At 41.6% G+C, this 21,985-nt stretch overlaps 1 protein-coding gene across 4 annotated transcripts in view; it reads left to right on the top strand.

Annotated features, from left to right (window-relative positions):
* Window positions 1–4,819: 4,819 nt before the first annotated feature.
* Window positions 4,820–21,985, top strand: part of SMARCAD1 (SWI/SNF-related, matrix-associated actin-dependent regulator of chromatin, subfamily a, containing DEAD/H box 1) — a 48,162-nt gene continuing 30,996 nt past the window's right edge. The window contains exons 1-4 of one of the 4 annotated variants that reach the window (XM_049815111.1): window positions 4,820–4,846; window positions 5,148–5,403; window positions 15,937–16,093; window positions 19,327–19,501. In XM_049815111.1, coding sequence (XP_049671068.1) covers window positions 5,205–5,403; window positions 15,937–16,093; window positions 19,327–19,501 — 531 coding nt within the window. In that variant the 5' untranslated portion in view covers window positions 4,820–4,846; window positions 5,148–5,204. Of the gene's footprint in view, window positions 4,847–4,943; window positions 5,404–15,936; window positions 16,094–19,326; window positions 19,502–21,985 lie in introns of those variants that run through there. The other 3 variants (XM_049815112.1, XM_049815110.1, XM_049815113.1) reach the window with 3 other exon arrangements.

Here is a 21,985-nt window from a genome sequence, read left to right on the forward strand (position 1 = left end):
ACAAGCACAACATCCTAAATTCTACAGTCAGTTTTTCTCTTGTTTCTTAATCAAATACATATAAAACCAAAAAGAGCAATTGACTACTTCAGAGAAGTGGAGGAAATTAAAATAACTAATATGTGGTTATTTTTTTTTACAAATAAAATAAACAACAAAAAAATTATTTTCTGTATTATTAATCTTGAAATAATAGTGCTTGAAATAAACTATCTCAAATAACCCCAGGTGAGAAAAAAGATACTGGAATAACACTTCCCTAGTAAACATGAACCACACTAAACATTTTTAAAGTATCTTCAGACACAAAAAAATGAGACTCATGTAAAGTAATACCAATACAAAACCAGTCACACTACAAAACCAGTCTTACCCTCTTATTCTTCCCCAAAGGGTGTTTTTTTTTTACTGTCCGCTGAATCGAATAAGCTGTCCATTCAACGAACAATAAAAAGGAACACCCCCTTGGGTAAGAGAGAAAAGAGACTGCTCTGGGACAGTTCCGACCTGAGGCCTTACTCCGTAATCACTGTGCAGCTCACACATCAAAATAGTTTGGATATTCATATATTTAGGTATGGTGAGGTTGCTACAGCAACGCCATGTACTACGTACAACTCCCATCGCTTTTCCAGCTGCAGCTGAACTAGTTTCAACATTTTACTACATTTTTTTCCTTTTTATTTTCTTTTTTAGATTTATGATCAAGTACAAACCATCTGCATTTGACAAGTTGTCTGGTTGCTCACAATTTACTACAAAGCAGAAACGCTTCCCACCAATCCTGTACAATATTTGGGGGCAAGCCCCAGCAGATGTGCTATGAGGATCTGTCTATGTCACAGACCCTGTTGATTTTATACCACAGTACAACTTTGGTGTCTTCTCACATTGTAGTTAATGTAGACTTTTCCCCCCTCACTGTTTTTTTTTTTAATACAAAAGAGCACCCCTACCAATACTCGTTGAAGTGACAGGGCACAAAAAGGGCATGAATCAAAGATGAAAGAATAATAGTTGAAAAAAGAGACTTGTTAGGAATGGCTATAGACACATTTTGTCTTGGCTCATTGTTTACCAGTGAACAACAATTTTACTAATACCTTGTCGATTTGTAAAATGTCATATAAAATACAACTCTCAGTATCTGGACAGATTTAAACTCCTATTACTAAACCTGAAAAATTGAATTGACTTCTACGAAAGATAATGAAAATCAATTTGCATCAATTTAAAAAAGAGTAATTTTAATCTGATATTTTTGTTTTGTTTTGCTCCTTTCAGTGTTTGGGCCATTATTATATATCACTGCTCTATAAACCGCTGTCGTGATTTAACCCCACCTGGCAACTAGGCACCACGCACCTGCTTGCTCACTCCTCCCACACAGTGAGTGGGATGGCGGAGAGAATTGTGGGGGGGGAAAAAGTAAAACTCATGGGTTGAGATAAAGAGAGTTTAATAGGGCAGAAAAGGAAGACAATAATAATAAGAATAAAAATGATCAGAATATACGAAACAAGTGTTGCGCAATGCAATTGCTCACCACTTGCTGACCAATGCCCAGTCAGTTCCTGAGCAGCGATTCCCCCCAGTCCCGCTCCCCCCCAGTTTCTATACTGGGCATGACATCACACGGTACGGAATACCCCTTTGGCCAGTTTGGGTCAGCTGCCCTGGCTGTGTCCCCTCCCAACTTCTTGTGCCCCTCCAGCCTTCTTGCTGGCTGGGCATGAGAAGCTGGAAAATCCTTGACTTTAGTCTAAACACTACTGAGCAACAACTGAAAACATCAGTGTGTTATCAACATTCTTCTCATACTGAATCCAAGACATAACACTATACCAGCTACTAGAAAGAAAATTAACCCTATCCCAGCCAAAACCAGGACAACCTTCATAATTATCTCAGGCGGCCTACATACCATCTGGTGTGCGCCTCTTTATCACTGGCATAGCAACAAAACTGTAGCTTAAGTAAAAACAAGTCAAATTTAACAGCTCTAATGTTGCATGTAAAGAAATTCTGTATATAAATAGATTCTTTTCAAATTTCTGCTACCATTCTTCCAAAAAATCTCATAAATCAGCCTTCAAAACAATAGCAGACAGCAATCTGTCAGCTCTCCAGCAAGCACAAGCTGTCTAACCGGTGTCGTTAGCACCTCAAAAAAAGACATTTTACCTACCCTGCTTGCCAGGAATTCAAGATAGCTTGTTAATAATACTAATACCTACCAATTACCTAGTCTTTCCAAGTTCAAAGCGCTGTAAAAAACTGAAATAATCTGCTGCACCATTTTCTAGGTTCATGCTAATTCCTGTTAACACAATGCTTTTAGAATCTGACATGTTCTGGAGTGCTGAATTTAATCCCTTTCATTCTCACTGTTTTCTTAGTTTGTACGTGCTTTCTCTCCCAAGTTCTGGAATTCATGGTTTTTGTTTTGGGGGTTTTTTTCCCCCAGGGCTGGTGGTCCTGACTGCCTTGTTGATTCACAGGCTGGCCTGAGTGTATGCTCTCCTTTACACTTGCTTTCTCAGGTTTCATCTTTCTTTTCTCAACTCTTCTATTATTCCTTTCAGCTTTTCAGCTTCACAGCCTATTCGTTTCTGTACGTTTACCATCATTGTTTGACTGTGTCCTTGAAGTCAGTCAAGCAATGTGGCATAACATCTTGCACGTGTATTTTGTTATCCTCTCCTCACGGAAAGAGCAGTCTAAATCTTGTCCAGATCCTTAAAATATAGACGTTTATATGTGTTGCTGTAAGTTTGTGTGAGGCAATCACACCAGGTCCCAGGAAGGAGCTAAACCCACATGCTCAGGTGAAAGTGTCCTCACGGTCCATCCTTTTTCCTCCTATAACCCTCACCCAGCTTAGCTTCTGATGTGCCTACAAACTGCTTTATTCCCATTTTTGGAGGTTACTTGCCCTTCAAGTGGGCAGAATTTGAAGTTGCTAGTAGCCTGACCCTGTGTTGACAGGCAGATCCTCCTCCCCTTTTTGGACTGCTGTTTGCCTTATTTATCTTGGGTAGGAGTTGCAAGGCAGAACTCTCCTACGAGAGCCCTAGACCAGTTGCCTTTTTGTTCGTCAACAGTGTCTCTAGCCCAGGCGCTCATCCTTCCCCAGCACAACTTAGCCCACCTCAGGAGATAACCTCGCATGATCTTTGCACCATCTACTGTTCCACCACCAGCCACGTCTGCAAATCCACCTACCTGTGCTTTGGCACCCACTTCAGCGGGGGAAATCCATCTTCTGTTCAATTTACACGTTCAGCTGCAACTTATTATTTGAATCTGTAATTAACACAACGCAGCTTCCGACCAATTTCAACTCATCTGCTACCCAAATATTAAATTAATATTTGATTTGGAGGCAAGACATCTTCACTGAAGCTTGATTTGGGACGGGGTTCCTCCAAATCCTTTTGCTCCTCAAAGCTTGTTCAGTACCGAGTTTCATTTTCTTGCTCTAGCACAGACCAAAATGACAAACTGTTCTGCCGCAGCCCTCAGGCCGGAGTAAGAAGAGACACTACTGATAAATATGAGGGATGGGTTTGTCCCTTAGACGTGCGAGGTGGAAAAGCCTTTTGAAGCCAGTACCACTTCTCCTTGCCATTTGCGTGATGGAAAGGGCAGGAGAACTGGAATCAGGCACAAACGAGTCGAACCAGCTGCTCGTGCTAGGTGAACGCGACTGTTGAGCACCACGATACGTAGTAAAAGGCACAGCGGCAAAGGTAGCACCAAGCAACTTCCACCAGAGTCCCCTTCAGAAAACCAAACTTTAGGATCAATGACGACGATGATCCAGTATGAGGTCGCCACGACCTAGATTTGCTGGCTACTGGTGACAGAAACTGATGTTGACAGGAAGAAACTTCCAGGCATTCCTGGAAGTACCTGGATCACCTCCAGCTTTCAGGCTGTAGCAAGTTTGCCAGACAGTGGCGTCAGCCCTGCCTCGGTGCGGCCCGGTACTACTAACGCTGACAGCGGCACGTAACCTGGCGGAGCACAGCCGTGACCCTCGCGTGGGCGTTTGGGATGCTGCCGTTTAAATGGCAGGTATTGCCAACGGCGAAGGAGCTCCCCGCGAGCCCAGCAGCGCTGGCGTGACGGATGGGGAAGCGGCTTTTTTCCCCCCTGGTTTTTGTTTTGTTTTGTTTTTCTGTTAGCTGGTGCAACCTCTCCCGAATAGTTTCGAACAGCTGCCGCACCTGGCTGCCCAGTACAATCAATACTGACTCATTTCTGCCGGGCCTCGAAGCGCTTTATTTCGCAGGTGGCTGTAGCATCTGAAGGACAGACGCGTAAAGGTGGTTTCGGTACCCCGCTGCCGCTTACGGCGTTTAAGGGCACCGTTTCGGCCGCGGCGGCGCTCTCGGCGCAGAGCCACCCAACCCCCACGGCACGCTGCCTGCGCTACCCACGGTCGCCCCCCGCACCCCGCCCCCGCGTGGGGCAGGATCCCGCCTGCGCCGGTCTCGAGGGAAAAGGCGCGAAGGCGCACGCGCCCGCGCGCCCCGTCCGGGCGGGGCGATTGGTGGGGCGGCGGTGACGTCATAACCGGGCGCCGACGCCACCGCGCATCAGATTCTGAAGGGAGCGGGCCGTTGCTGCTGCCGCTGCCGCCGCCGCCGCTGCTACTGCCTTCGGGGAGCGCCGTGCTCGCCGCCCCCCCCCCCCCCCCCCCGCTACCTCCCCGTCGCGGCGGCGGGCACCTGCCTCGGGGGCCGGCCCCGCTGCCGCTCCCGCTGCCTCCCTCCCTCCGTTGCCCGGCCGCGGCCCGCCGCGCCCCGCCGGTGCCGGCCCCGGCCCCGGTGCGCGGCAGGTGCGTGTGCGGGGCCCGTCGGCGGGGTCCGGGGGGGTGCGGGCCTTGGTGGTGGGGGCGGAGGAGGAGGAGGAGGAGGGAGGCCGGGGGAGCGGGAGGAGGGCGGTGGGCCGGGGTGGGCAGGTGCCTCCCCGCGGCCTGACGGCGTCGCTGGCCTCCCGTTTCCGTGGGAACGGGGGCGCCGGCGCTGGGGAGCGCCCGGTCGGCGGGGCCCTGCGGCCGCGGCCGCTTCGCCGGCGTGTTCCTGAGCCGCGTCTGGTAAGCCCTGCCGCCTCTTGCCTCTTCCCGGCTTTCCCCGCAGAAACTGCCCGGTGGAGCCCGTCTTCTCTCCCGCGGGCGGCAGCGATAGGTCAGGAATATGAGTCTCTACAACCTGGACCGCTTTCGCTTTGAGAGGAAGAGAAAAAACGCGGAGCAGGAAAGCGTGTCTCCTTCGGGAGCCCAGGCGCAGGCGGCGAGTTCTGCAGCGGGTGGTGCTGCTGGAGGGGATGAGGATGAGGCGACGGACGACAGCAACAGGCCAGATACTCCGGGTTCGGATGTGACAGAGATAACCGGTGAGTCAGGTGTTTTGCACGTAGCATAAGAACAGCGTAGGTACTTTGTCGCTAGAAGGAAAATAACTGTTTCCTTTGGGATTTTTGTTTTTCCTCTTTGCTTGTTGAGCAAACGTGCTTTGCTATGCAGGCGTGTTTCACAGCAATTTCCACAAAAGTATCCTCGTTTGTAACAGTGCTTGGTCTCATTGAATCTGTGTGTTTACAGGCAAGTCGGAAACCGTCCGATAACTAAAGCTGAAATGTTTCTTTCAGTTGAGTAAACAACCTACAAGTTAAATGTTTAACGTATGTCACGCTTTCCTATTTATTATCTTTACTGATACTTTACGCTAATACAGTATCTCAGGGTTTTCAAAGGAAAAAACCCCACTATTAGTGGTTTGAAAAATGCGCCGCTATACAGACTTAACTTTTTCACTAGAGTCCTAGGCTAGTGCAATGTGGAATATTGCAGATAAAACTGGAAAGAAAACAGTTTCTTTTCATCTGGGCCTGGTTTTGTAAAGCGCTGAGAAACCTGCTGCTGATTCTCAGGTTCAAGCTGGTTGTATTAATAGTTTTGTAGCAGCATTTGTTCTCTTTTCTGGCAGCAGCTTGTTTTCACAGAAATGAGAAAAACTTCCTTGTATAGTAATTTATTGGTTTGTTTGGCTGATAAACTAGACATGTGCTGTTTCTGGTTGGATTCATCAGTTAATAGTAATAAATAACTGTAACAGCTGTCAACTGCATAATCACATTCACCAGTAGGTTTTCTGTTACTGAAGGAGTAAGAAAGGAAGAACATAAATTATTTGTTGCTGATTATTTTATACGTTTCAGACATTCCCTGTAACACTTCTGATACGGATGTCAAGATACAAGTGTTATTGGAGAGATCAGACAGACTTTGACTATGCATTTAGTCAGTAATGGAGCAACTGTATCAGTTGGCGTTTAACTACATCTGTTTTGCATACAACTTCCCCTTGGTGGAAGGTAGTTTATCATAGTACCTTATCTATGCGATAACAGAGAACCTTTCATGTACAAGGAGGAGTTCCTCTTTTAAAGGTGAGGCAAATCAATATTATAGTCGATTGATATTTACTATTCGATGAATTTTGGGGTTGTGCAGGTTAACTGGAGTGCTCTCATGTTTAAATTGGTAAATATCAATCAGTGCCTTATGTTTAAAAAAAAATATAAAAAACCCTTTAAATCTTGGCTTGGGAGTTGCCAGTCTGGAGTTAAGTAGCCTGCATCCACTAGCAGAGAGGATGTTTTGGTGGGAGGGAGAACTTAACACAAGAAGTGAGAAACTGTTAATTGTGGCTTCTGCATGTGTGTGCTGTGTAATGGATTGCATGAAAAAACTGGCACTCTGAGGAAGTATGCTTTGGAACAGGTGTCGTCTTCCTGTCTGTGATAAGTCAATGTCTTGTGTGGTGTAGGGGTTACTGAATGCAGTTACCCTTCTTGAACTGTGAACATATATGTGAAATAATGGATGGTGCTGCTTGTTTTGTGGCTTATTTGTCTTTATGAATTTTTTTTAATATTATATTTTTTCCTTTTATCTGCCTGTGGACTTTGTCAGTGGAAGCATGTAGGTAGACCATAACTACCAAGGCCAACAAACGTTAGAGCTTGTTGGTTTTCAAAATACTGGATTCCCTTGGCTTATATCCTACAGGGGTAGGACTGAGGAGAAGGAACATAATATCCAGTTTAGAGGCATGAGTATGAGGTTAGTTACAAGGTAATAAAAGGAGAGATGAGGGGCAGCCTCAAAGAGGAGCCATTGTGGAAGGAGAAGTAACTGTGAGGAAAACTAGTGGGAGGTGATAGTAGCTACCAGTAAATCTGAGTAGAGTAGAAGTGCAGGGAAAATTACAGCAAGTAGCTGACTTAAGTAAGAGTCCATGGACACAGATGCTGGTGTAGAACTGGGGTGCTAATTAATGTTTAAAAAAGAGATGTAATTGCTAGTACTTTGTGTTTACATAATGCTTCATCTTACACAGATACGAAGTGTTTAAAGAAGATGGAGTGGTTTGGTGACTTTTTTCACTTATTTGCACATCGTTGTTATGTAACCCATTTAAAGGAATTAATTAACCATTTTAAAAATCAAATAACATTTTCTACATCTGTAGAAGTTAACCAAAAATAAAACACTCAAATTTTGATTGCAGGATAGGAGGCACTTAAATGTAGAAGAGGAGACTAGATTTGATAAGCAGATGCCAGTCCTCCTTTTTTTTTTTTTTTTTTTTTTCCAAATTAGCAACAGGAGGATAGAAGTTTCTTGCTTTGGGTCAAATAAAACGGACAGCTATTTGTGGTTGGTTTTTTTTTTCCCCTTGTATTGTCATGGAAAAGGTACAGAGATGACCAGCTTATGGCACTGAGTGCTCTTTCTACTGCTAAATACAGAAGCCAAAGTATTGAGTTGTTTTGTACAAGAAGCAGTTTACACCAAGTTGACTAAAATTAACTTGTCCTAATGCTCAATAAATCATGTGAGGACAACAATTACTCGTATCTCCTAAAGACAAACACAGTGGATTCACAAAATACTGGTATATGAAATTGGTGAAACAACAGGAGAGTGCTCTTTATTTCACTTATACAAACAGAAAGAATTATTAAATAGCTGATGGCTTTTTTTCCCTATTTCATTTGGTATCATGCGGTCATATTGTGTATATAAAAATAATTTTAAAATCAGACTTTTTCCTTCAGGAGCGCAAATGGTTCAGTATCATTTCCTAGGGTTTTCTTTAGATTGCTGTTTTGTCAAGTGTCCTGAAATAAGCATCTAACAAAAATATATGATTGTTTTAGTTTCATTCATCCTGGAAAAAGTAGTCAGATGATGTACGTCTATTATGGTGTTTCATGACACAATCTTTTTAGCTCTTTTTTTTTTGTTTTTCCAGAGCAAACTAATATTGGTAGATTGTTCTGCATCCTGGGTATGTATGTATGCAATGTTTCTTGTTGTTTTGTATTGAACATGCATACCTTACAGTTTAATAAGCAATTTGTAGTATGGTGGCCAGAAGAATTGGTTGTCTTTATATACTTGTATATATTCAAAATTACACAGGCTTGCAGTGACTTTGCAGCCAACTTGTAGTTGGTAATTCTGAACATCACTTAACTGAGGGGTAGAAACCTACTATGGGGGAAGTTATCAAATTATATCTGGAAGATACCTATCTAAAGAGCTGGAAAAATGCACTGAAGTGGCTTACTACAATTTTCTGTAAAAATTAGTATTATTTACTAAATAATACACACATTTGGTTTCTGTTAGTCTGTTAAGAAACCAGTGAAGCTATCTTAATTTTCAATTAGATGTTTTTAGTTATGTAAACAGCCTGGTGTACTAAGATAATGAGATTATTCCAATTGTAGAAATGGAGCAGAACTGTATTAGAACTATAGGAATAATTACAATTATGAATTTCAAAATGAGATTAATATTCAAAAAGCATGCTTACAAAGCTTCAACAATGAGTTGAAATAAAAGTTGTAGATGAAATTAAACTACTGTATATAACCCTGTTACTGATGTTTGATTTTGTTGATATCCCCTCTATACTATTCAAATATATAACCCAAATGACTGCTGTTTCAGGGTACAGTGTTGAGAGTGTCATATCATCCACTTGCACTAGGACTGCTTTTTTTTTTTTCCTCATCTGTAATAATTTTCTTTACGATATGAGGAAGTCATGTCTTTTGTTTATGTCACAGTTCATAGAGTCTAATTCTACTCAAAGCATTTCTGGAGAAAAGTAATGACTGCGGTACCTAGTGAACTTTTCTGAGGATTCATGGGAAAATATGTTGAAGTAACCATCATTTTAATATGGTCTCCTTAAGTCTCCTTAGAGTAACACATATTTAAGATTGTTTTAGCAAATGAAAAAGACTTTCCTTTGATGATGGAATATTAATTAGCTTGTAGACTTGAGTAGCATGCATTTGGTACTGCTTTCCAAAACTAGGTGGAAATTACTTTCCATTTGACAGTGTTTGTTGTGCAGTGTTAGTAAATGTGGTAAGCCTCTAAGTATTACCTCACTTTTGTTTTTTATTTGGGAGAGAAGAGGCTGGCTTTCTCTAAGTGTGATGAATGGTTTGTGTAGGAGGTTATATTTGGAATTATAGGGCAATATATTATGGCTCTGCACTAGATATATGCTTCCTGAAAGACTGTAGTGAGTATGATTTAAAAAAAAATTAAAATTTCAAGGTGAAGTTTTTTCAAGAGTAGTTGAGGCTGTGTGTTTACTAAAGTAAAAAAATATTTGCTCTAACATTATAAAAATAGTTGGATTTGAGTACCTTCACCCATAACTTAACATTGTCTCCATATAATCATAGACAGTTTGATCCAGTTATTCTCATGGAGTCTCTTTGTATGATAGCAAAAATCAGTTGCTGTTGGGGTTTGTTTCTGTTGTTTACACCTCCAGTTAGGGATACTTCTGTGTTTTCTTATTTCTGGCCTTAGAGTCAAACACTGGTTTTATGATTGCAGGCATTCCTTAATAGTCCTCTCTAATCACCTATAATCAGGAAATTCTGCCTCCAATAATCACATGCTGTGGCAATAACTGTTTAATTTGTTACTACTCTACAAGGTTATAATTTGCTCTAAATATGAGGAGTCCTAATGACATATGTGATTTCTGCTCTCTTCCCCCCTCCCCCAATTAATAAGGGATTCTGTTCAGTGGAATAGGTGGAGGAGGGTGAGAAAGAAATACTGCTTTTTTGAGAGGGAGAATGCTTTTTCCAGGCAGCTCAGCATTTCATAGGTGTAGGAGTTGTCTTGAAGACTGGACAGTGATTGCTATTTAAAGTAAAAATAAAATGAGAAGTCACCACGTGAAACAGTAAATACTCTTTTTCTTTAAATCTAAACCTCTTCCAAGGTTTATATTGTAAAGAATAAAATTATTTTTAAGACTGTGTTACTTTTGTAAGCTTCCTTTGGGTTTTGTTGTTGTTTTTTAAATCCAGCAAGGATGCTTCTTAGCAAAGCTGTCATGAGTACCTGTCATTTGCATGTCATGCCACTTGCAGGAGGAATAAGTCTGGAATATAGTCAAGCCTATAAGCCAAAGATCACGAAAACTGGCTTGATCAATTCTGTTAATTCAGTAGAAATATGAACTTCTGTTTCTTATAGACCTGTTTTGTTGTTTCCATTCACATCTTTTTATGCATCTCCTATTTCTGTCCTATTGTGATAACTCTTACTGAGCTAGCACAACTTTATATAATTTTTCTTTGCTAGAGAGGAATTGCTGAAAGAAATTTGCCCGCATCTTTATGTTTAAATGTAACAAAAATGTTTGATACATTCCCAGAGGTCTCTCTTGCTCTTCTCCAGTATTCATCTTAAAACTTATATGGTTTTCAGATAAAGCAAAGTAACTGTGTCAAGGACAACATATCTCCTTCCAAACATGGACAAATAGAAGAAGGTACTGCTGAGGAACTCTCTACAGCATGTTGGTCTTGGTTGCAGGGACCCCTGTCTTGGGACAGTGTGTTACTGCTTCAGAACTACTAATTTTTAGGCCTTCCTAAGTTTACATGTGTATGGGCTTTTCCAGATAACAAGATTACTTTGCAAAGTAAGACTTTTGCCTCTTCTACAAATCATTGCCATAATCCTCTGTCATGTTTTGAAAGAGATAGAAACGGTTTAGATTTTTTTGATAACTCAATTAAAATTGAGGCCTTTTATCATAGGTGAAGGAACTGGACACCATGTAGCTCATTTCTGCATTTGATTATCAGATGAATTTATTCTAGCCTCTTATGTGTCTAGTCTCTGCTGGCAAATCAGTTTTGAAAACTGGCATTATGCTCTGTAGTAACTTGACTCAGCAAGTTTGTGCATTAGTGGATGGAGGCAGAAGAAATTGCTTTTATTTCCAGCCGAAATTATGGTTCCAGAGTTAGGAGCTGAGAAAGCACCACTGCTGTTTGGATTATAGGCACGTGAGTTTTAAGAAAGGATTGATGCGCTAGAGGGGAGAGGATGCCCATGATGCTGTATTTGCATTATGAGGCTTGTGGTGGGTTGACCCTGGTTGGATGCCAGGTGCCCACCAAAGCTGCTCTATCACTCCCCCTCCTCAGCTGGACGGGGGAGAGAAAATATAACAAAAGGGTCGTGGGTCAAGATAAGGACAGTTTAATAAAGTGATAGCAAAGGTTGCGCGCGAAAGCAAGGAAAAAACAAATGATGTTACTCTCTACTTCCCATCAGCAGGCGATGTCTAGCCGCTTCTCGGGAAGCAGGGCTTCAGTACGCGTAGTGGTTGCTCCGGAAGACAAAATGCCCCCCTTCCGTCTCCCTTCACTTAGCTTTTATGTCTGAGCTGAGGTCATATGGTATGGAATATCTGTTTGGTTAGTTTAGGTCAGCTGTCCTGGTCCTCCCTGTCCCCTCCCAAGATCTTGCCCTGCCCCAGCCTGCCATTGAGGGGAGGGCAAAAATGTTGGAGAGCCAGCCTTGATGCTGTGCCAGCACTGCTCAGCAGTAGCCAAAACACTGGTGTGCTACCAACACCTTTCTAGCTACTGATGCAGAGCACAGCGCTCTGAGGGCTGCTATGGGGAGTATTAACTCCATCTCAGCCAGACCCAATACAGGCTATAAAATCCTTTCATATGAGGACTGACTCTGACAGTCGTATCATTAAAAACTCAACTCTCCCAGGAGTTATGTAGCTGACTCTCCTGCACCTTCCCTGTGTAGTTGTTTTGGTCTGTTTTCTTATTTGTGATTCAAAGCTCTCCGGTGGAGATTTTCCGCCCCCCCCCCCCCCCCATCCACCACCCCATCCACCACCCCAGTTCAGAGTAAATTACTGTCTGGTTGTCCTTCACTGAGGCTCTTAATAAACTATAGCTATTCTTTCTCTAATTTTGGGGTCTCTTCTACCTGTTCACTCTTGCTCTGTGTTCTCATCCATCTTCTTATAACGCAAATCAGATGCTGTCAACAGCGGGGAGCTCCTCTTTCTTCAATACCAGCCACGTAGGTGGGATTTGTTGTGTCATGTCGTGGGGTAAAAGGCTTGTTTTTGCACAGAGTCACAGCGGTGGGTGGGGGAGCCCGAATAACCCGATGGGAGGAAAGGCCCCTGCCCTGTCTTCTCCCAGGGCTGTCACCAGAGGGCCTGAGGGTGATGCCCGTCGCCATGAGCCAACAGCAAGGCTCCCAAGGAGCACTGTTCAGACTGAGGGGGGTTGCTACTTTTAGGGGTATGGGACTGATTATGAGATGCAAGTAAGATATTTTTTGGTTTGTACGAAACTTGCCATGGGATGTTTAAGGGAAGGAACCGAAGGTGGGGAAGGGGAGGGATCACAGTGGTTTGTAGAGGAACAAGTGTGGGGAAGGTAGAGGGATAAGGGGATAGATAACAGGGGGTCAGTTACACATAGACAGGTATACTTGTCTGACCATACCTTGTTTGTGATTGCCATAGTCAGTCCTGTCTTCTCATTAAAATCCTCTTCTAGCTACTTTCCTGTGTGAGGAGAATCTGTTCTGTGTGCACAGGCGTTTAAGTGCCAGCAGCTGGAGTAAGGACCAGGGGGGGTCGCAGGGGCCCATGTGTCTAGTGTGCCAGCAGCTGGAGGGACCAGAGCGAGTGGAAAATCAAGTGACAGCCAGCGTGGGCTGCGGAGGCCTGCATCTCTGTGGTGCTACCCCCTCCCCCCCGCGCAGCCCCTGCAGAGGGAGTGGGGGTACCAGGCAACAAGCCAGCGAGCAGGTGAAGCAGCCTGGGAAGCCAGGCAGGTACCAGAGGGTCTGAGCTGCCCGTTTGTGCATGGGGCAACCCAAGATGAGGGGAGCCGGTGCCAGGCACCGGGTAGAAGGTGGAGAGATCCACGGCACGTGTGTCTGCGAGCCAGTGCAAGGGGGTCTGCGCTGGCAACCAGAGTGGGGTGTAGGTCCTGGGGGCTCTAGTGCCAGCAAGTGAGGAGGCTAAGGCTCCATCCTGGGTGGTCTGGGTATCTAAGGCCAGCGACTGGAGGGGTCCGCATTGCGTGTGTGTGGTTCTGCTGCCAGCAGACCTTTGTCCTGATCAGCCAGGAGGGGAGCAGGAGGTGGCTGTTGTTTGTGTGCCCCTGGTTCTGGAGCAGAGAAGCGAGTGTGGGCTGGGTGGCAGCAGCAGCAGACGGGAGGTAAAACTTGCCAGTCACCTGGGAAGCAGATTCTTCTTTGGCACAGAAGACAGGACAAACCCCTTCTTATTAAACCTGGTCAGTAAGAAATATGGAAATGCCAGATGAATAGAGGGTTTGAGATGGAAATTAAAACATGGGTTTCTCTGCAGAAACAGGATGCCAAAACAAGACAATTCTTACTTGTTGTAACTAGCTCTTTGACAGACTGTGATGTTCTTTTGTGAATTAAAAGCTGAGATGACAATAATTACGTGCTCTTCCTTCTTCTCTCTCTTCTGCTTCCAAACTAATGGACTAATGCCTGGTTGGAAGCGTGTTTCATATTTCCGGTAGGGTTTTTCCTATGCATAGCTAAGGTCATGTGAAGACTTAAGGCTTCAATGATTGCTTTTTTGAACTGTCATTGAACCCTTACTTACATTTCCTCATGGATATTAAAGAAGTTTGAGTTACACTTAGTCCCATCCTTTTAACCAGTGTTAAGCTCCATTTTCAAGTTCTTTTTCAATAGTGCACTATGTGACATTTGGTATCATAATTTTTTACTTTATTGGGTACCTTTCCCTTTCAGTATCACCTGGTAGTTTCCTGCATCAGCAAATTGCTTGTACTTTTAGGATTTATCTTTTTTCCATCAAATGCTGCCACAGTGAGTTATTTTAAATTTATTTTCTGCAAGATTACTTTTATACAGAAAATGCTTTCTGCAGCTGTCGCATCCTCCGCTTCGTGCATTTTCCTTCCTCTCTTCAGTCATATGCCTCTGGGGTCTGTAATTTGTCTGGTCTTGGACAAAATTACCTGGATTACTAACTGTTTCTTTCTTTCTAGCACTGGCTGTAAAAATGGGGAAGTGGTAGAAAGGAATGAAGTCTTGAATGCTTGGAACTGCTGCACTAGGTCAGGCTATGCACGGTTCTTGGCTCTTTTGCAAAATGCCTTGAGTGCTTTTCTTCAGTTACTGACATGAAATAGCACACTTAAGAGGTGGCAGTTGTGTCCAAGTATTTAGTTCTGTTTAATGTAGGTTTAAAGACAGAAGAGCTAGAAGCTACATGTTCAAGTCCGTGTGTATCAACTAAAAATCTTTTTTACCTTAGGGTTTTCAAGAGATGGTAGCAGAACAGTTCTAGCCTCCATAGGCAATGGATTGAACCATGTGTTTTACCTTGCCCAGGCTTATATGGGAGCATCAGAGTTTTAGTTAGAACCACCTTGAAATATACAATAAATGCACTTAGAGCATACTTTATCTTAGGTGCATTTGGTACTGTGCTGAAAGAGAGTGACAGGGCAAAGTCTCATAAAGTGTAGGCTTCTTGATTTTTGTTTTACAGTGTTCTAATAATCTCTCTGCTTCACGTGCAAGACCTATTTTGTATGTCAGGTTTTGTGTGAATTTCCCTGTGTGGTCATGTTTTCCCCATCTAGATATGTGCGTGGAGTTGGTTTCAGCTGTAGCTGACATTGGGGGACTTAGTCATGCATTATTCATGACTAATTCAGGAATTATATGGATAGACTGGCTGCTTATGCTTTTGGTTGTCTTAAAAGCGTGTTCAGAACTGCAAAGTTAATACATGCTAATGCACGCATAGTGGGTCAATTTTGCAAGTGTCATTGAAGGTAGTATATGATTTGTGAGATGTCTTCATAGTGATATATCCTGATTATGTATAGTTTCTGTATATCCTGATGCTTTGTACGTAACACAAAGCATCCTTCCATATGCCGGGTTTCTTTGTTAAGAATCATTTGGAGCATAATGTGGAAAAGACTGGCTAAACACATTATATCTCTATAGGAGTTGCAACTTACCTGCTAAGCTCCTTGGTGTAGCTTCCTAATTTTCTGCGGTACAACATCAGCATTTGTATTCTGAAATGCTATCAAGACAAGCAGATCATAAATCAGCCATCAGATACACCAGTATGTCTCTGTCTATGGCCTGATCAGCCTGGAAGTAGTTCAGAGGATTTTGCTGATGATTCATTTTTCCAAAAATAAAAATGTATTTATAAGTAGTTATTAACCTAAAATACATGATCTCTTAAACTTTGTGGTATAAAAATTATTTGTTTGATCTAAGAGGACTGAGGATCTTTTGCCAGGTAAGTTACCACTGAGGTATACAGCTTACAGGACTCTTCCATGCATAAGGATGTGAGTTCTTTTTCAATGGTTGCTGTGTATAAGGATGAAATCATAACTGTCTGATGCTCTAAGTACAGATAAATATTTGAAGTCTTAAGTCATTGTCTCCTATCTTTTCTCCTGTCGAAATTGCTTGCACACGGTACTCTGCCATCCCAGAAACTCCTGAAGCCAAGAGAACAAGGAAACGATCTTATTTCAAGCATCGAAGAGGGGTACAGTTCCTAGACGTGTCTTCAGACAGCGAAGATGAAGAACCAAGAAACTTCAGTGCTGCAAAAGAAAACAGGGCTCCAAGGAGAGATGCGGTTGTAATGTATGCTTTAAACCAGTTTTCTGTAATGTTCATGCAACCTGATGTGATGTTCTAATTTGAAATACTGACTTGAAAATCAGAGGCTAGGTTCTAGTTTACTGGCTTGGGATTTACCTGCCCATAACTAAACTTTACTGGATTTCCAGGGAAGAAGAATCCAGATCTTAAGCCATTTTCTCAGAGAAGACACTTAGGAGGGAGGAGTTCTGTGATGTTGAATGATACGTGTGGTGTTCATTATATGTTAGTGCATTTGTCCCTCTGAACTCCTTCTAATGGCACTTGGAAGCTTATCCATAAAATATTTGCTCTATTAGTTTTAAACTGTATTGGAGTTGATGTTAGCTCATTTCATTTTCTTATGAAACCATAGTGGACAGGAAAGCAAGTAGGGCTTCAGTGTGTAGTATAAGAGTTCCTGAGCTAAAGTAAAGTATTAGTTGCCTGATGTGTTTGCTATGCTTAGTGAAAAGTTGGGGGTCTTTAGTGTTTTGGAAATTTATGTTTTTGAATAAGCTGGGAGAAGAAAATAAGTGTGCAAGTCACTTGTGTGGGTGCTAAAAAGGCATCATGGAGAGTGCAGGAGAGATAAGATGCAGACAGACATCTCACACAACCAGTTGGAATGGTTTAAAGAAACCCCTGCTATTTATTACCTGCTAGTTATATGTCTGTGTGACTGAAATATGGTAATTGTCTGTGCCCCTTAAATGTTCTAGTGCTAAGCAAAACAAGATGGCTTAACCTGCCTTTTTGAAAGTCTGGCTGAAATAATCTGTGGAAAACTTTTATGGGAATAGCAACCTTAACAGGCGTAGTCTCTTCTCAAATTTTTCAGTCCTTACATATAGAGTATGGAGTTACTGGAGCTTGTCAGCAGAAATGCAATAATGCCTTTCCCTGCTGCTATTACCTGAAGTTCTTGAATATTTTTTTTAATGCATCTTCCCCGAAGTTTCAAATTGAGGCAGATGCTTGGTAAGAAAAAAATAAATAAATTTAGTAGTTAGCAGAGCAAACTTGGGTTTCTGTCTATGGTTTAAGTTGTAAATTGTGCAAGGGTACAGAGCCGGCAAGCTGCTTGCATGCACCTAATTGGCTTGTGTGAAGTGCTGTGTGAACATAGTTACACTGCTTCTGGGATCAACCTGATTTGGAAGCAGTACAAGCAGTTTTGTACCATGTGGAGCCGACACTAATAAGCCATGCAGGATCCAACTTGCGGAGCCACAGCTTGTTATTTCTATACTGTATTCTGATTACTGGGTGTGAGAGACGGACAGCAAAGTGGCTCCTGGTGTGATTGATGAACATAAGCTACATCCTCTTGTACTCTTCATTATTCCTGTGGAGCCACCAGTCTCTTACGCACTAGGCACCCCAGTGCCTGACACTTTGGCACGGTGTGTTGACTCAGGTGCTAATTGATGTATACTGAACCCACTAAGCTGTCTCACAAGTGGCATGCTGGTTGAGCTAATAAACAAATTGAGAGCGTGGCAGAAGTTAGCTTGGATCTGGCCAGGTTTATGAGCTCTGGCTTGTGCTGAATTTAGCCTGGCTTTGCACAGAATCAGTCAGTCGAGTGTCTTTGCACTGTGCATTTTAGCGCATGTGTTACTTAGTGTTTGAGGGTTTCGTGAATTTTTTATTTTTTGCAGGGTATCTTAGCCCCCTTACCCTGAATAATGGATAAAGCAGAAAGCAGTGCTGCAAGCTTTCCTAGCAGAATTGCTGTCTGGACTCTGTTGGAAAAAAGCAGAACTCTGACACAGTTAGATTTCGTGGGTTGGAGTCATATTCATTTAGCGGTTAAATGAGTGTTTTTTCATGCTTGGTAAGAATGTGATTATACAGAGAGGACAAGATTATGATGTGTACAACTCTGGCTTTCTTGACAAGTATCTAGATGTTAATCCCCAGTAGGAAAGGATAGTGAATTGCAGTTTTACCATATCCATTTGATATATTTCCATTTTCAAATGCAGTTTATAAAGAAAATTTTTTCCTTATCAAGGCAAAAAGATCTGAAACATCCTAATAGAATTTTAATATACCCTTTCACTAAGACTTCTTTCAAAGTGGATGCTGGATTCACCTTCTGAAGCTTACAACTAAATGGCTTGGTGGATTGAAGAGGAATTCGGGTTATTTTTTGTTTTGAGGATTTTTTATTTTTTTTTTTACTCTGAGAAGCACAACCAGAGAGTCCACATGGCTGTGTGTGCCTTTTGAACAGTATAGGGAGAAAAGGATTATTTGATGAACATTTGTCTCAAAATAGTGTGTATCTTCTACATAAGTGTCATGTTACTACTTTTCTCACAATTGTATTGCAATCTGTATGTTGCAACTGCTAAAGAAAGATAGTGAGGAAAAATGGGTTTCTTTTTAGTCTTTTACCTGTATCCGTGTGAAGAGGCCTGCAGGCAAGCCTTTCTGATGGTGAAGTCTCTAAGAAATGGCAAACTCCATACAGTTTGTTTAATGTTCATTCAGGAAAGGAGATTTTTATATGTCTATGGAGGGCAGTAAGATGGGAGACCTGTACTTAAATTCAGTCTTCTCTGTGCAACTGAGTATTGTGAAAAATATATAGGGATTGCTTTTCCTGCAGGTTAGCTCTAATTATAAATCTTCCAGTAAATTCAGGACTTTGCTTTTTTCAGAAAGGTTCTTCCCATGTTTAGATGTTTGAGACGCTGCATAAGGATTTTTGAGTTTTCTTTCTCAGTGAGCTGAGAACTAGGACAGAGTTGATACTGCACCTGGAAAGTTTTTACAAAGAACTTATCGTACATCTGTTTATCTGTTGGGCAATTAAATACTAGCAAGACTGTTTGAGACAAAGTTGAGATGGTGTGATGTAATTCAGGTAGCTGAAATGATGAAATGTATTGAGATGGTTGTTCTAAATTGGCAAATAACCTTTTATAGCACAATACGAGGGTAAGTCATGGTATTTCCCTTATCTGTTCCTCCTTTCTTCTTTCCTTTGCAAAGTTGAAATGTGTTTACTGCAAACAGAAGACTCTTCTTAATCATATATGCTTTATTTTGTCCTGAATAGGAGGTATCACTTTGGGTGCAAGTTGATTCACTGTTACTGAATGCATGTAAACACATTTTGTGTGATCCTGTTGGTTTTGGTTTACAGTAATGTTCTGGTAGAGTAAAACATTCATACGCAAAAATAAATTTTAATTCTTTTTCTCCTCCCCCACACACTGCAGCTCTGAACAGTCTGATGATGATGAACAGCCTGAAGATGAACTACCCCAGTTGGCATACGTAAATGGTGGGGATCAGCTGCCAGCTGTAAAGAGTGTAGAGGAAGACATAAGAGATGCAAAGCTGCAAACACTGAAGGAACTTTTTCCCCAAAGAACTGACCAAGAATTGCTACAAGTAATAATATGCTGTTCTTTTGATTTATTTTGATGACTGTTTTGTAGGCAGTACTGCTGAGCCTCTGTCTTTATTAGAGGGAACAGCCTTAATTCTTATTAGCAAAAGGGTATATCAAAGTAATGTATTTTAGGGGAACTGCAGCTGTGTAATGTTTCCATATGCACATGCTTACATACACAGACAATTATATATATTTAAAAATGAATATATACGCACACACACTTTATATATATATATAACAATATATTAAAAAACCTTTAGATCAACTTGGCAATAGTGAATTCCAGTATATAGAAAATTTTTCTATTATTTCTTTCTGTTGTGATGTTTAATCTTAGTTATAGCTGTCTTGGTTGATAACTACTGATAACAGCTGTTGTTGGAGTGCAGCTAACTGATTAAATGCAGAATGAGTGAAATCATTGCCATCTTCTTCAGCAGATGAAACGTTGCACCCTTGCATTTATGAAATTTAATACTCAAAGCCTGTAGTAGTTGCAGTGAGGCAAAAACAGAGTAGATTTGAACTTACTGTAATTTATTCTGATTATGCTGACATGTGAACCTGAGTGTTGTGGTTTAACTCTAGCCACACAGCTGCTCGCTCACTCCTCCCTGCTCCCAGTGCAATGGGGACAAGAATCAAAAAGAAATAAAACTCATGGGTTGAGAATAATAACTAAAGTAAAATAGAATGTAATAATAACAATAATAAAATATAATAATTGCAATGAGAAGGAATGTAACAAAAAAAGAGAGAGAAATAAAACCCAAGAAAAGACAAGTGATGCACAATGCAGTTGCTCACCACCCATTGACTGATGCCTGAGCAGCAATCCGCCCCTCCCAGCCAACTTCCCCCCAGTTTATATACTGAGCATGATGTTCTGTGGTATGGAAGGAATATTCCTTTGGCTAGTTCGGGTCAGCTGTCCTGGCCATGCTCCCTTCCAGCTTCTTGTGCACCTGCTTGCTGGCAGAGCATGGGAGACTGAAAAATCCTTAACTTGGGATAAGCACTGCTTAGCAACAACTAAAATATCAGTCTGTTATCAACCTTATTGTCACACTAAATCCAAAACACACTGTACCAGCTACTAAGAAGAAAATTAACTCTATCCCAGCCAAAACCAGGACACTGAGATACTCTTGGCCATTGTCCAATGTACAGTACAAATCAACAGTAACCTTATGATAACTTATTACAGTAAAATACACTTTTTAGCAAGGTTACTTTTCAGTGCTGATGTGTAAATAGGTTTCACTAGCTTTAGTGTTCAAAGCTGAATGTGTTTAAATTAACCTGTTAAGTTTCCTGGATGTTGAAATGTCACTAAAGTAATATAGAAATTTTACTGGTGCTCCTGGCTGGGTGTTTTTTTCCTAGTGGATCAAGCTTTATGTTTAGGCTCTCTACAGTAGGAAGAAAGAAGGGGTTGCAAATAGCAGTTTTGGAATTTTTTCCTGGATGTTGTAATGAAATTTACACTGTAGACATTCAGTATGTATGACGTTTCAGTTTTTGTCCATGAAGAATGTATTTAAACCAAAGAGTGATAACAGTTCATTGTAGTTTAGAAAGTAGCTAGAAATGACACGTGTGTCTGGCTGCTGTTTTGTGACTGCAGTGGTGTTTTTAACTACTCAGTGGTACGTTGTGCTGATGGTATTTATTCTCAGAGTGCAAGATAGCTCCTGTATCAGTAGAACTTTGTAGTACATAGAGGGTGTGCAAATTTTTGTCCGCAGTTACATAGCCACAATATTTTTTGAAGGAAGATGGAGAATCTGGAACAGTCTGTCCTGACAAACGCTATGCAACTGATGAAGGCTGTTAAGGAAAAATCATGAGCCTTTTGAAAAGGAAATTGTGTGTTCCTATCAAAATTGCAAGATGCTGTTTACAAACATGGACAGATACTTGGGAATTGGGATTCCTCATAACTTCATTTTTTATGTTTTTTCATATTTGTAACCTTTAGGCCATTTGCTTCTGTTGCAGTTATCTCGCAGAAAGCACTCTAAAAGTCTCAACATCCAATTAATTTGTAAAAATGTTCTATTTTGAGATTGCACATAGATGGAGAAAGAATCTAGGACTGCGGGGAAGTATAGATAAACTTTGAGGCATGTTAGCAGTGTCATGAAATGCGCTTTCCAGAAATCGGCCAGTATGATGTAACAGTATGCAGACATTTTATGAGTTAAGAAATCAGTTTTTTGGATTATCTGGTTTTGTGATAGTAACATTGAATAGGTTTTGGAAAAAAGCTTTTAGGTAAACCTGCACAGCATGTTTGTGAAGTAGGAAAAAAGCGACAATAAATGAGATTGTATTAAAAAGGTTTTCCAGTAGTTTTTTTAAAGTGTTTCCAACTACAGCTTATGTGATCAGTCTAGCTAATTTGGTACCTGTTAATTTTGTTCTTGGGTTTTATAATACATGTATTTTTGGGGTGTTTTTTAAAGTGTATTTCAGTC

The sequence above is a fragment of the Accipiter gentilis genome, chromosome 12 (assembly GCF_929443795.1).
Source record: "Accipiter gentilis chromosome 12, bAccGen1.1, whole genome shotgun sequence".
Lineage (NCBI taxonomy): Eukaryota > Metazoa > Chordata > Aves > Accipitriformes > Accipitridae > Astur > Astur gentilis.